General features: G+C 46.6%; 3 protein-coding genes across 3 annotated transcripts; 2 read left to right on the top strand and 1 right to left on the bottom strand.

The window, feature by feature from the left end:
• Positions 1-910: 910 nt before the first annotated feature.
• On the bottom strand, positions 911-2,812 carry N7503_000754 (uncharacterized protein; the record flags this gene model as incomplete). Its single annotated transcript, XM_057060315.1, has 5 exons — positions 911-1,144; positions 1,202-1,875; positions 1,939-2,193; positions 2,260-2,593; positions 2,666-2,812. The coding sequence occupies 5 exons, from the start codon at positions 2,810-2,812 to the stop codon at positions 911-913; spliced, it is 1,644 nt and encodes a 547-aa protein (XP_056927238.1).
• A 602-nt stretch (positions 2,813-3,414) lies between these two features.
• N7503_000753 (NAD(P)/FAD-dependent oxidoreductase) lies at positions 3,415-4,791 on the top strand (the record flags this gene model as incomplete). The annotated part of the gene is made up of 3 exons (XM_057060314.1): positions 3,415-4,183; positions 4,233-4,455; positions 4,509-4,791. The coding sequence occupies 3 exons, from the start codon at positions 3,415-3,417 to the stop codon at positions 4,789-4,791; spliced, it is 1,275 nt and encodes a 424-aa protein (XP_056927237.1).
• Positions 4,792-10,179: 5,388 nt separating this feature from the next.
• Positions 10,180-11,646, top strand: N7503_000752 (LysM peptidoglycan-binding domain-containing protein). The gene is made up of 2 exons (XM_057060313.1): positions 10,180-10,318; positions 10,378-11,646. Exons 1-2 carry the CDS (start codon positions 10,301-10,303, stop codon positions 11,620-11,622), a joined length of 1,263 nt encoding a protein of 420 aa, XP_056927236.1. The 5' UTR covers positions 10,180-10,300; the 3' UTR covers positions 11,623-11,646.
• Positions 11,647-13,921: the final 2,275 nt, after the last annotated feature.

The raw sequence follows: 13,921 nt of genomic DNA, 5'->3' as shown, positions 1-13,921 counted from the left end.
CCCAATCTCTTAACAAAAACGAAACGAAAAAACACTCTGCCTCCCCAAGCGCATGCTAGCAATGCCGTCTATGATACTTTGTTCATTGTTCTTAGCAGTGGATACAAGCATCTTGATGTGTGGGAGTGTCATGATATCTACGATGATCATGTTGAATGAGCACAAAATTGTCGCATTACACCTTCACGGTCTATGAAATTGAATTTTGAGATTTCTCTAGTCCAAGTGAATCAAATTTCTTGGTATTTTTGACAATTTACAATTCGTAGTTCCGCCCAGGCAACTGCCCATACTCCAGTGAGACATGTCTAAACTTCGCCTCTTCCCGAGGTCGTATGTGTCTTCTGCACTCCGTAATGCGTCTTTGATGGGACTGTAGGAAAGGGATGGCGCAAGTCTCACAATCGACTTTTAACCAATCACATCGTATTAACCCAACGCTCGGGGCCTCTTGTTTGCTGGTGCCTGTTGCATAGCCCGAGATGATCCCCCTGAAAATCTGTACCTGAATTAAGCCACAACCTTCTGCTGAGCCATTTCAAAAGTCAATTTGAATTTTGACTGCTATTCTGGGTATGATTAACAACCTTGAAAGTTTTGGATCTATGTTTTTATGTATCAAGTATGATTGATGGGTCGATGTATCCAGCTGCAAAGGTACTCGGGGTAGCCGACACGACACAGCTGCGCTGCTCCACTTGTAAACCCCACATTTAGCTGGTACAGATTTTGGTCCAGACCAAGTAGCATTCGAATTAACTCAAGCGTCTGAAAGTATACATACGGACATGTAGTCATAGTTGAAAGTACCTTTCTATTCATAGGGCCTCGTACTCAACATATCGATCTTGTCCCTTTGTTTACATTAAAGAGCTCATCCACTACGCCTTCTCACCTTACACAGTTTGGACTACCACAATTGTATAAAACCCATAAGCTTCCTCCATTGAGGCATCCGCTCATAGTCATCTAACTCCAGGATCTCATCTGTACCAAGAGTCCTCCTTCCTGTTTGCAAATCCACTGTTCGGAGGTCTCGGAGTTTGGTGCGATATATGACTTTGTAGGCAATGGTGCTCAACACAATCAGAACCAAACCAAACATGTATTGGAAGAAATAGTATGCGGTTGGCGTGTTTGAGCCCTATAAATCGTAAGTCACTCTGAGAATCAATCATAATCAGTTGATAACGATTCTTACAATGGGGTATAAAGCAAGGTATAGAGAGCATGCGATATAAAAGCAACAACAGGTCAAAAGCCAAATGGGAGGAAAAGGCCACATGCTGCATTTCCAAGCGTATGTCTGCGCGAAGAGTGGATCGTTTTGAGCCTTGAGAGCCGCCCGGAAGCGAAACGACGTAATGGATATGACAACCCACACCATGAAGAACCCAGTGCTAGCGATTTGGGACAGCCAGTTGAACACAGTAGTACCTTCTCCACTCAGGTTGATATATGTGAGAGTAATGCAAAGAGCACCTGTGATGGCCAGAGATACTCGAGGGCGTCCGCGTGAGTCGACCTTCGCTAAAGAAGCCCAGATCAACCCTTGATGAGCCATCGATTGTAGAATTCGCGAGGCGATGAAGAAGCTCTCTGCAGCAATAGCTGCTACTGCAAAAAGAATTATCACATTAAGCAAGTCTGGAAGGCCTTTGATGCCAGCCTGCTCGATGGCAATGACAAATGGCGATGCAGCCACGCCACTGCTTCCTAGCAGGTTCGTGTTGTCAGGAGAAACCAGGATGCCGATCAAAACTACGGAGGCCAGATAGCAGAAAGAGACTCGAATCGGGATTAGCGATACTGCGTGGGCGACGGAGAACCGAGGGCTCTTGGATTCTCCAGCAAGGAAACCAGTAAACGTATTATCTGGATCGATCGTGAGTGTCTGCATGAAGTTGGGGAAATTTCACGAAATGGACAAATATATACCTCCTATTGCGAGAATGGCTAGTAGGATGCTATTGCCAAACCCTTTGAATCCATTCAAAAACGCTTCTCCATTCTGCCATGTTTGGCCATGGTGCATGGTGCCATTTGGACCGGCTCCAAATACAAGTGCGACACCGACGATGATGAATATAATCAGAACCAAAATTTTCATTATGGAGGTGAAGTACTCGAACCACCCAAACACGACATTTGGCAAGCTGAAAATGATCAACATCACAATAAGGAAGACCGTCACTGGATGGTCAAGGTTAAAGACACTTTCAGTAGAGCGGAAGCAACTTTGCATAAGAGGTAACATACACCAGACTGCTTCGGGAACAGACTCTTTCGCCCAGTAGTTAACAATCACAGAAAAGAATGTCGCCTCGGAAGCGATGATAGCTGTCCAGCCGATCCACATCGAAAAGCCAGCCGCAAAGGCCACAGCTGGATCAACAAAGCGATCGGCGTAGTCGATGAAATTACCGGAAGTGGGAAAACTGATTGTCATCTCACTGACTGTCTGCAGGACTGCCCATACGCACGAGCATACAACTGCGAAGCCGAGGAAAAGGGAACCAGGGCCACCATCCCGTAGGTTCGCACCAGTCGAAATGAAAAGACCAGCTCCAATTTGGCCTCCAAGAGAGATGACCTGCTACTTGTTAGATGGGGATCTGGGATCAATATGTTCGAAACGGAAATATGACGATGTTAGATTGCATACGTGTATTTGTCTGGGTGTGAAAGTACGGTGGAACCCAGCATTGTTCTGCAGTGGAACTATTTCTCCTATGTTATCGTCGCTGTTTGTATCAACCGGTGATTGGGTGCTAGAAATGGCATCTTTTTTCGTGTCTTCCAAAAGCGACATTGTTCAGAGCAAGTCGGCGCGCATGTATCTTGCAGGATGTGCAGTTGGATACACTGATAACCGTGACGACGGGGTTTAGCATGAGCAAGGGCCGAGATATTTATACTCACTACGAGCATCTTGATAACGAGTCACTATGATAGGAAGTTATACCGTGTATTCATACAATGTGAAGACCTTGATAGACGATGCCAAGATAACGCCAGAATGAGGGCAGGTCGATGCGCCATTTTGAAATTACCCCAACTCTTCAATTGTCCTACTCCCTTCCTGGTCGTGCTATGATTGGATTGTAAGCAAGTGCTATCTCAAAGTGGGTCGGCCGAGTTATCTCTCTGAAAATCCATTGGTGTGATTGGAGCTTTATCAATGGTCTACTATAAGGCTGGAATCTTCGCTAGTACAGATTAGGCAGAGACTGACATACCCCACCAATGTTATCCTGGGATGTTGCGCATCGACTTGCCATTGACCTGTGGGTATCTGATGTTTCATGGGCCTTTCAAAAAGGCTGACGAAACGGAGTATAATAAGCCCAAGATGTCCGCAGTACCGTAGATTTGTCCAGCAGGCAATTTCGCAACATAATTGGATCTCTCGCAATGATTCCCTCCCAGCTCTCTGAACCGATCATCATTGTCGGAGGTGGAACCTTTGGCACAACCACAGCCTACCACTTGGCCAAGAAAGGATACAAGGATGTTATTGTCCTTGATCGGTTCCCTGTGCCGTCAGCAGAAGCAGCTGGTAATGACATAAATAAGGTTGTTCGCACAGAGTATCCCGAGTATCTGTACACCAGGCTAGCATCAGATTCACGAGACATATGGTGCGATCCAAATGGCTTGTTTGCTGGACTTTACAACCCCAGTGGTTGGATCATTGGGACCAGTGATCGTTCCCAAGCCTTTGTCGATGAATCAATCAAGAGCGCAAATGCCAACGGAGTTGAGCCACCACGACTGGTTTCGACCCAAGAGATTCACCAGCAATGGCCCGCAATGAATGGTGACTTTCAAGGATGGAAATCATATTGGAGTCCGAATGCAGCCTGGGTGAATGCAAGGGAAGCCATTGTCAGAATGGCTAAAGAGGCGATGGCAGCTGGAGTGAAGTATATTTCGGGTAGCTCGGGGCACGCGACGCAGCTTCTGTACGATGAGCATCAGACATGTATCGGGGTGAAATGTGCTGATGGCAAGGCATACTTTGGTGGCAAGATCTTGCTTGCAGCAGGAGCGGCAGCAGGAAGTCTCTTAGATCTGCAAGGACAGATCGTGGCTCACGGTCATACTGTGGGCCATATTCAGTTGACTCCTGACGAGGTTGAGAAATATAAAAGCATGCCTATCCTGGACCATTTGGAAGGAGGTAAGTGAAAATTGCCAGTTCTACTCGAGAAAATCACTAAGCCTACTAGGAATTCTTTTCCCACCTCAAGAAGACGGCATCATGAAGATTGGTGCGATTCATTTCGTCACCAACTATGCCAAGTCTTTCAACGGATCTTCTCTTCCACGTTACCGCTCCGACAATCCTCAGGATGGCATACCTGCTGAAATCGAAGCTCGTCTTCGTAAATGGATGGCAGGTTGTGTACCTGAGCTGGCCTCCCGAGAATGGATTGAAACTCGGATTTGCTGGTGAGTTTCCAGCTTGACATATTTTCGTGGGCCTTTTCCTGATAGTTCTCTAGGGATGGTGACATGCCAGATTACAATTTCCTGATCACACCACATCCCACCCACAAAAACCTAAAGATTGCCATTGGAGGGTCCGCACATGGATTCAAATTCCTCCCGGTGCTAGGGAAGTACATTGTTGAAATGATGGAAGACACACTGAGCCCTGAAATTGCTCAAAAGTGGAAATGGAGACCAGGTGTTAAGCTTGGAGACTATTCAACGAATCCTCACCAGGAAGTGGCTAGGGATCTGAATTATTTACCCGGCTGGGGTGGCCCAACCAGCTTACTGTAGGTGAAAGACGTCTTCGATAAAAACCTACCTGGGAGCCTACTAGAGAGCCTACCTACATACAGACTGTTGCTTCTGCGACGATTTCGTGCAGAAGCAAGCGACTCCACATAGGCAAATTTAGGTCTTGTCAGACTGTCATAATTCCGGATAGAGAAAGAAGCGCCACACTATGCAAACATTCTTGTTATCGTATCTCTATACTGTCATATGTGTGTTTTGGTACTTCGATAGAAATATAAAAGGCGATGCATAGCTGGTCAATTATCCAGCATCTATGCTGTCCCGGAACATCCCCGCTCTTACCCTCCAATCAGCGAACACAATCGCTCCGACAGCTTGGGGTTGATAAGGCTCTCCACATTGAGACACATTACCCCCTCTTTTATCTGACCTAAGAAAGGCCAATAGTTAGATGTCCTCGGGGGAGTAATTCCGATAAACTTCTATTTTCATTCCTCTGCTTTTTGAGGTTCAAGGCACTGACAGATCCACGACCTGACAGAATGATGGAGGACTCTTCAAAATCCAGCATCCGACGAACACGCTCAGGATGCTGGAACTGTAAAAGTGAGTATGTTAGATCGAATCACTTGTTATCGTTGGGGGTTTCCCGCTAACATGCCACAGAGAGACGCCGAAGATGTACTGGTATGCTTAACGAAAATCTGTGTGACTGGGGAGCTTAAGGCAAGAGCTAAATATTTATGGCACAGAAGACAAACCAGTCTGCAAGGAGTGTCTCAAGCGTAAACAGCAGTGCCATTATGGCATCCGTCTGCTATGGAAAGACGAAGCCCAAGCAATGGGCATTGCTTTTGGTAGATCCGGCTTGAAACATCGATTCGCGAAGCAACATATCGAGTCCACAGCCTCATATTATTTTGTTCCCGCAAACTTTCATGCTACTCGGTACTGGCTTACCACGACATCGGAGGACATCCATTTGCTCTACGAGGGCTACCCCAGTTTACGACAGGCTAGTTATGATATGATCCCTCAAATAATAGGTGCCGGGAGTCTTGCCCATAATGACATTCCCCTGATTTTGTCACAGCAACCTCCTCTGGAGGAGGTTGATCATTATCTCTTTCAGTATTGTTGGTTTTTCGTCGCTTTTTACTTGCTTTTTATGCTGATTTTTCCGAAGTTAGTGACATCTGCACCATACGAAGATCTTTGATAGACTCTGAGAACCCATGGCGATCAGTTCTCCTTCCCATGTGTTTCCAATCAGATGGCCTTCTACATATTGCCATCGCGTGGGCCGCACACTCCCTTCGTAATCAGTGCGAGGATCGTGATGTGTGTCATTACGATCAGATGATTCTTACGCACAAATGTCGGTCTCTCAAATACCTTCAAGACATGTTACCCCAAAGCTGCAGCGATCAGTCAGGATCTCCAGTCCGGACCCGATGTGAACGAGACAGTCTTCTTCTTCTCATGATGTTTCATTGTCTCCTGGAGATTGCCAGTGGAAGTGTTGTGGAGTGGACATACCATATGAAAGGTGCTTTCAAGATTATGAAATTCTACATGGATAGCTGCACCTCCATACCTCGAAGAGAAATTTTCAGCCAAGAGGTTCTGGAGTTGGTCTATACGTTTTTCATTGAGAAAATTACATTTCTCAATACTAGCACGACAATGCCCAGTATCGAGGAAGGAAAATATCTTGACGGTCTCGACGGGTCAACCGAGGTACCTTTTGGATTCCCTTTTCTTGCAGGTCATGGTCGCATGAGAGTGAACCCCTGTATGGGATTGTCTCTGGAATTGCTAGACATAATTTCCTGCATCAGTGACCACGCCCGGAGACGAAGTATACCAGGCCGCCAGTTTGATGACACCAGACAGATATTCGCGACCATACAACAGCGACTTAGCTGTATTACAAATCATGAGAATTCAGACAACACCCAATTAATAAAGCTACATTCTACCGCTTTTGAAGAGGCGACTTGGATCTACCTGCACCATGCAATCAATGACGAGCCTTATCAGAGTGACATTATTCAAAGCGTCCATCTCCCTAGGATAATCGATGCCCTCGAGCAAATTCATCAGGCACAAGGTGCCCTGCTTTGTTTCATACCTTATCCAATGTGGCCGCTTTTTATCGCCAGCTGTGTTGTTCAGGAGGAAGGACGAGTAAAGATTCTCGAGTTCTTCACAGTCCTCAAGCACAAAAAGCCTATCAGCAATGTCCCTTCCACCATGTCTGCAGTCGAAGCGATATGGAAGAACAGAGATTTGAGCGCTGACGGGACATCCAAGGCCTCATCACGACACTCAGCTACTTGGACACATGTAATATCACAGTTGGGATGGATGATGCCATTTACCTAGCGAATAATGACAGAAAAGAGCCTTTCATTGCTCAGGACCTCTTGAAGCTGATAATTTGGATGTTCTTGTTAAAAGAGGTATAACATATATATCTATGAGTAGACTAAGAAGAAAAGACATGTTAGGGAAAAGGGACCTGACCATGGCTTTTTTCCTATTTATTGAGCTATATTAAGGCGTCTTTTGCTGCGCGGACTACATTAGAACCGAATTACTACGCAAAAGAGAAAACTAGGAGACGGGATCTGACATTGATACCAACTAATCCCAGACCTGCACCCCCAAAGAAAGAGATCTGATTTGGACAAAGGACACTGTAATGAATGTATTGAAGAAGCCAGTCTTCGACCCTAACAGTCCTCGTAGACCACTTTTGGATCTTTCCCGACAGGTCGCAAGTAGAAAGCGTGATATGTTCGTGGGACAGCCATTGTGGAAACGGCCGTGTCGCTATAGGAGAAACGAAGATTCCATGCCGCGTCAGCAGCCGGAGATTTGGGTTTATTGGGGAAGTTACTTTTCTTACCGGCCGTACACAGGCCCAGGATTAAGCAGAGATGATAATGTGGTAACCCACAATTATACTAGAATAAGCAAAGATCTGGTAGCTAAGAACTCCAATGGAATGACTGACACCTCCAAACCCTGCTGATCCTCCTAACCGCTACCCCATACCTGGTGCATGAACGCACAAGGCCACCCGACCGAACACGGGAAAGAAGGCAACCAACCTGTCCCTGGATCTCAAGAACGCCAAGTATTGTTGGCAGCAAGCCACGCATAAGGTTTTCTCTCCCGCTTCATTAGATGTGGAGTTTACTGACCCGTCAAGTATGCACATTGAACCGCCAATCCCTCCCGCATCAATCTGCACCTCGTAATGCCAAAACAAGACGTCATCAGCCCACCGCCGCGGCGTTTGTAATATGACCCGTCATTGAAGTTCGACGCTGGTTGCATGATCGGCGCATAAGATGCAGCGCGGAGAATGTGACCCGGGGCCCCAGCCGGAGATCTTATGGTCATGATAAGAATTTGGTGACATGTTCTGATTCCAAGGTTGGATTTTTGAATTCACATGTCCTTTCGTATACATATTTACCGTAAATATTTGGGAAAACGCTCCCTTGTAGCGGCTCTGTGTGTTTGTGGGCTGCCTGCTCGATTTAGAGTACTGTTTTACTTGGCTTTTGTCACCTGGAGATGAGGACTGGTGGTAGACACCATTCATGCCACATGATCTGGAGAAAGATGAGAATATATTTAGTCAGCGCAGTTAGCAGAGAATCAACTGCCCTAACGTTGAGCGAAAAATTTTCAGGTTGGGTCTGATAGGCTGGTCTTGGTTACATCGATCAGACAGGCGCCTTGCTCCAGGTAAAAGAGCTCATGTGGGCTGACATTTCAGTGAAGTGGTAAGGCTTGCGATATGCTATCCCTCCGTCTATAGCTTAAACATCCTGGAATAGGGAAAAGTGTAGGCTAGGATTGATCTTTAGGAGCGTTAGGAGAGGCGTTAAAAATATGCAACTATTGAATTGAAAATCTGTTGCCCCTTAGAATGCAACATTGTTGCATTCTCCATTGGTATAGATGCTGAATCTGTGACAATAGCTGATACGATACACATTCTGAGATTCAAGTCAGTGAGGTACCATTCTAAGGCATGCTATAATCTCAAATCCACTGAGCTTTCGCCACCGACTCCCATTTTTGGGTGAGTCATGTTTTAGAACAATATATCCAGTGTTTTCTAGCGAGTCTCTTCACCCTCTGATGAGACTACTTTTCGTTTGTCCTATCATCACGCATATCCACTCCACGACCAGGACCAGAGTTCTCCTAGGGAAAAAGTGGAATCTATCCCGACGTGATACAGGTAGCATTTGCCGATCGAGAAGAAGCGGTGTATCTATCAATTCGACAATCCCCTATACTTGAGGACATGGGTTGTCCGAACACTTTCACCAATCCTTGGACAAAGACTTTGACATAGCTAGCATACAAGGATTATCGAATCTGCAGAGTTACTGTGACCAATCTGATCAATTCCTTGTGCTACATCTCCTGCGACTTCGCTTGGGCCGCGGGCCCCACAGTTAGACGCTGGGACCAACGCACGAGAAACAATCCTTCCTATTCGGTATTCTCTCGCGTCACTGATGGAGAAGAACAAAAAAGCCACAATGCTACGTGAAGGCAAATCACAAAGCCCAGACTTGGCCTCGGGTAAGGGAACTCTTGTGATCGGGTCGCATACGCGCGCGATCTCCGAGATGACAATACCGTTTACTGGGACCAATCTGCGGAGTCCGAAGGATCAGCCTTGAGACTAGTTTGGGGCGCTTTTATGATCGGATACTACTTTCACTAGGGGACTCGTCAGCTCAATATTTTCGCCGAGGACATTATGTCACTTGATTCACTGGGGCCGAGTTCAAGGGTTTCCAGCCCTCGATGGGAATGCCCACATGGAGGCTTAGAGAAAGGGGAGCCCCACCGAACTTCAAAGCCAAGAAATCAAGCCACTCGTATCTCGGGGTTTAGAGTGAAAGAGAGATGAGGAGTTCGATTAATCAATTTTTACCGAGATGTAATGAAAGGAATATTACTCGAATGAATAGGGAGCTTCCCCTTAATTTACTTTAATTGTCTGGAAATGTAACCCGATAATTCGAGAAAAACATGATACAATGAAAGGAACGAGGAAAAGTGTAAAAATCACACGGAACCACCGAGGGCGCAGTATTATTGGTGGTGGCCTTAGCTGAGGGCGTGAGGAAAGATCAACTCCATTCACCAATCATGACCCGTAACATAGCGCACCGATGCAAGACCATGTCTCCGCCTTAATGATCCCTCACCTGAAACTAGCGATGGCTCCGTCCATCGTTACCTTTCACAGGCCACCCCGTTCCAGTGAATGGGTCCTTTAGGCTGTTTCACCTCCTGCGCCGCAAGGTTCCCGTCGCCCCGTGATTGGCCCGTTTTGTGGTCCTCTCCATCCAGGTTGGTACCTTGCGGTGGACCTCTGAGTTTCTTCTCCACTGCACAGGGTACATATACTGTATCCTCGCTCTCCTCGATGGATTGAGCAAGCAAGTCTTCTTCTCTCTCTTTTTTTTTTTTTGTTGTGCTGGGCACTCCTTTTTCAGCAAACATGTTCATCCTTCCATTCGTATGTGTTCTGCCGATCTATTTACCTGACGATCTCTATACTAATGAACACTCGAATAGCTTTTGGCTGCCGGCAGCCTCCCCCTCATTTCTGGGGCGCCGATAGCATCCTATCTCTACAAGAAGTCTGCAACCGCAGAGTCCAGTCCTTCCCTCAGTGAACGCAGTTCCGATCTTTACGAAGCAGTTTTTGGTGGTGATGGTTTGGTGTCTGATGGGTGGCCCTCGATCACCGAGTGGATCTCCACCTTTGACGATATGTTTGAGTCCAACTTGGATGTCATGTCCTCGAGCTGTGCTCAATTCGGTGAGACAGACAACTCCGACGACGAGAACGCCAACGTGAAGAAGGCCATTGAAGCAGTTGCTTCCTCCAGCGGTGTCGACGCTCGTTTCATTCTGGCCATCGTTATGCAGGAGTCCAACGGCTGTGTCCGTGTCCAAACCACCGACAACGGTGTCGTCAACCCCGGTCTCATGCAAAGCCACGACGGAACCGGTTCCTGCAACAAGGATGGTACCGTTCAGAACCCCTGCCCATACAGCGAGATCCACCAGATGATTGTCGACGGTGTCGAAGGTACCTCCGAGGGTGACGGTCTCAAGCAGATCCTCGCCGAGGAGGGCGGCTCCACCGCCACCGACTACTACAAGACCGCTCGTGTCTACAACTCCGGCTCCGTCGCCTCGGACGGCAACCTCGGCCAGGGTGGTGCCACTGCCTGCTATTGCTCCGACGTCGCCAACCGCCTCTTGGGCTGGTCTTCCGGCACAAGCAGCTGTGACGCTGATACCATCGGCGATTTGACCGGTACTAGCTGGACAGGCAGCAGTAGCAGCTCTGGAAGCTCTACTTCAGCCTCAGCCTCCGCCGTCGCCACTTCCACTTCTACCTCGAGCACCGTGCCAGAGCCCACCGTGGTCTCCACCACTACCCCCGTCGCCACTGTCACTCCCACTGAGACCCCCGTAGCTGCTACCCCGACCGCCGAGGCAACCACCACCGCAGCTGCAGTCCCCACTACTGTTGCCGTGATCCCCACAGCCGCCGTTGTCCCCACCACTGTCCCTAGTGCGACCCCTAGCGCGTCCGCATCTGCCTCTGCATCTGCATCAGCCATCCCTATCTACCCATACGCATCTTCGTCTTGCACGGAGTACCATGCAGTAGTAGCAGGCGACTACTGCGAAAAAGTCGAAAGCCAATACGGCATCACTGCGTCCGAGTTCATTAGCTGGAATTCTGGATTGGACGAGACCTGCACAAATCTCTGGAAGGGATACAGATATTGTGTGAAAGCATAATTGTCTCCTTCCCTTGCATTTCATTTTTCATTCTTTCACACCACTTTCTTTTTCACTTCTTTTAACCCCCCATTTTTAACCCATTCTTTTTTCCTGATCTTGTGGCCGTGCCACAGATCAAGGGTGAACATTCTCTGAAAAAGATGTCTTGTACGAGACCGTTGGCACATTCATTTGCATATATGGGTTTTGCTGGTTCTTTCCCATTTTTGCGAGCCGACACGATTTACGAAACCTTTTTCTCAACCTTTTACCATTTGAGACTTGATACCAGTTTTGTCTTACATAGACAAATACAAATACAAAAACATTCAAACAAAAAAGTATTTCATTATTTGATTTCATGTATTCGTAAAACGTGTATGTATCTTCGATTCAGTATTCGAAATCAAACTAACCGCCGGCTTACAATTTACCTCCGGGAAAATATTTCCGGATGACGCTAACCTGATTGGCTAACCTGATTGGCTCACCAACTCTAAACTTTGGCAAGGCTGTCATCTTGACTATAGTTGTATTCAGCGGGCCATCGTTGTAACATAGTAATGAATGATACATGGGGACATCCAGGTTCCTATCGGGAACTGGCCTTATCGATGTGGAAATCTAGCAAGATCGCCTGCTGTAGCTCCTCTATACTCCCGTCAGCCACAAGTTGTCTCTTTCACCTCACCCTTCCCGCATGCAGCGCAGCTCTCGTCTTCGCTCGCCAGTCATATCTCTGAAAGCTTCATTTATCTTATACAGCTAGATATAGTATGAAATAAGTTTGTCTAATTCAATTCCATTGTCTCTGCTCTCTATGTGCTATCTTGAGAGGGGTAAGACAATCCAACGTACATGCATGACTATATACGCAATGCGCTCCTCGCCTATACTCTCTCTTTGATAATAGGTGAATGGATCTGAATGCGATAGAGTCATAAGGCTCAGAAGAACGGGCTGGTTTCCACTGAGTAATGCAGCTAGATCTAATCCTCTCTGACCTCAGCATTCACACAATCATATGCGTTCAACTTGCTAAGGACATCGGCATCGAGGGCACTGATAAGTCAGCTCATGTCCTGAGAACCCTCTTGAAGTCAAGGCAAATTTACTCATGTATCATCCAAATCGGAGGAAAACTGCGGGTACTTATATAAGACCCTTCTTCAAACCCGGCTTCTGCGAGGATACTGAATTGATGATTAGCATGACTGCAAGAATATACTATGGCGTATATGATTCACCGAGTAATTTCATCTTGGTACTCCAAGAAAGTATCATTTAAAAACCGGATGAGTGTCTTGAGAAGCATAAAAAATATCAGCGACCCCTTGAACAAAATGCATATTCACCTATACATGATTGTTGTCGTTGAATACATACCGTGGGCATTTTGATGTGACAACTGATAATCTACTGTATAATTTTCGAGACTAGGATAATCGCTAAAGGCAAGGTCTTTATATAATGAAAATTCGCCGACGTCATAAGTATATGTGGGCGTTGCGGCTGAGCTGAATAAGAGGTATCGGTGAGAGGCTTATGAATTTACCCAGCGCTAACAAAGGACCCATCACCTCTAACCTATCACGGACTACAAGTCTTACGGAATATGTGTACTCCAAAATTGGATATTCGTGGCGCACTTTGTGGAGTTGAAGACTAGTTTAGGGGCGAACCTGCGTGCCAAGTTTCTGGGTAAACGATAAGCGAGCTGCGCAGCCGGGACACCACAATAAATGCGAATGCAGCTTCGCGAAAGTTACACAGCGGCAAAGCCCCGTCCACTATTGTATATATTTCTATGATAAGCATTTAAAGATCGTCGGCAATAATAATCTAATTTATTAGGTTTTACTTGGAGTTCGAGAATTAAAGTATAAGAATGTGAAGGTAAATTCAATTTCGAATACTACTGTAAGCACTGGATACGAAGAACCTCACTTGTTAGTTCGCTCGTCCTTAAAATCCTTTTAAACTTTCTTTCCCTTTGAAAATTCATTGTTTCAAATATCTTATGTCCGATGCAGCCATTTCTTCAGCAAATTCAACGACCCCGCACCTTATCAAGGTCCCGTGGAAGTGTGGGGTCAGCGCGTAGAGCAATCTCCTCATTCGCATTCCCAACATGCACCACAACAATGCAGACGGGCGTAGCAGGGCTGAGAGAAGCTTTCGGTTGGTCCGGGGATCTTGCATATTGCTTGATTATGGAGTTTCAGATAGAAAGCATACTACAGCTAAATTCGAAAATATATTTCCGTTTGCACGCGCACGCTTTTTCTCTTGCTCCGTATCTGAGACAGCTCCAGTC

Source organism: Penicillium pulvis (genome assembly GCF_028828015.1).
Source record: "Penicillium pulvis strain IBT 33274 chromosome Unknown contig_10_segment0_segment0, whole genome shotgun sequence".
NCBI classification, from domain to species: Eukaryota; Fungi; Ascomycota; class Eurotiomycetes; order Eurotiales; family Aspergillaceae; genus Penicillium; species Penicillium pulvis.
Note: the sequence above shows the minus strand (reverse complement) of the source record. Positions and strands in the feature narration are given on the sequence as shown.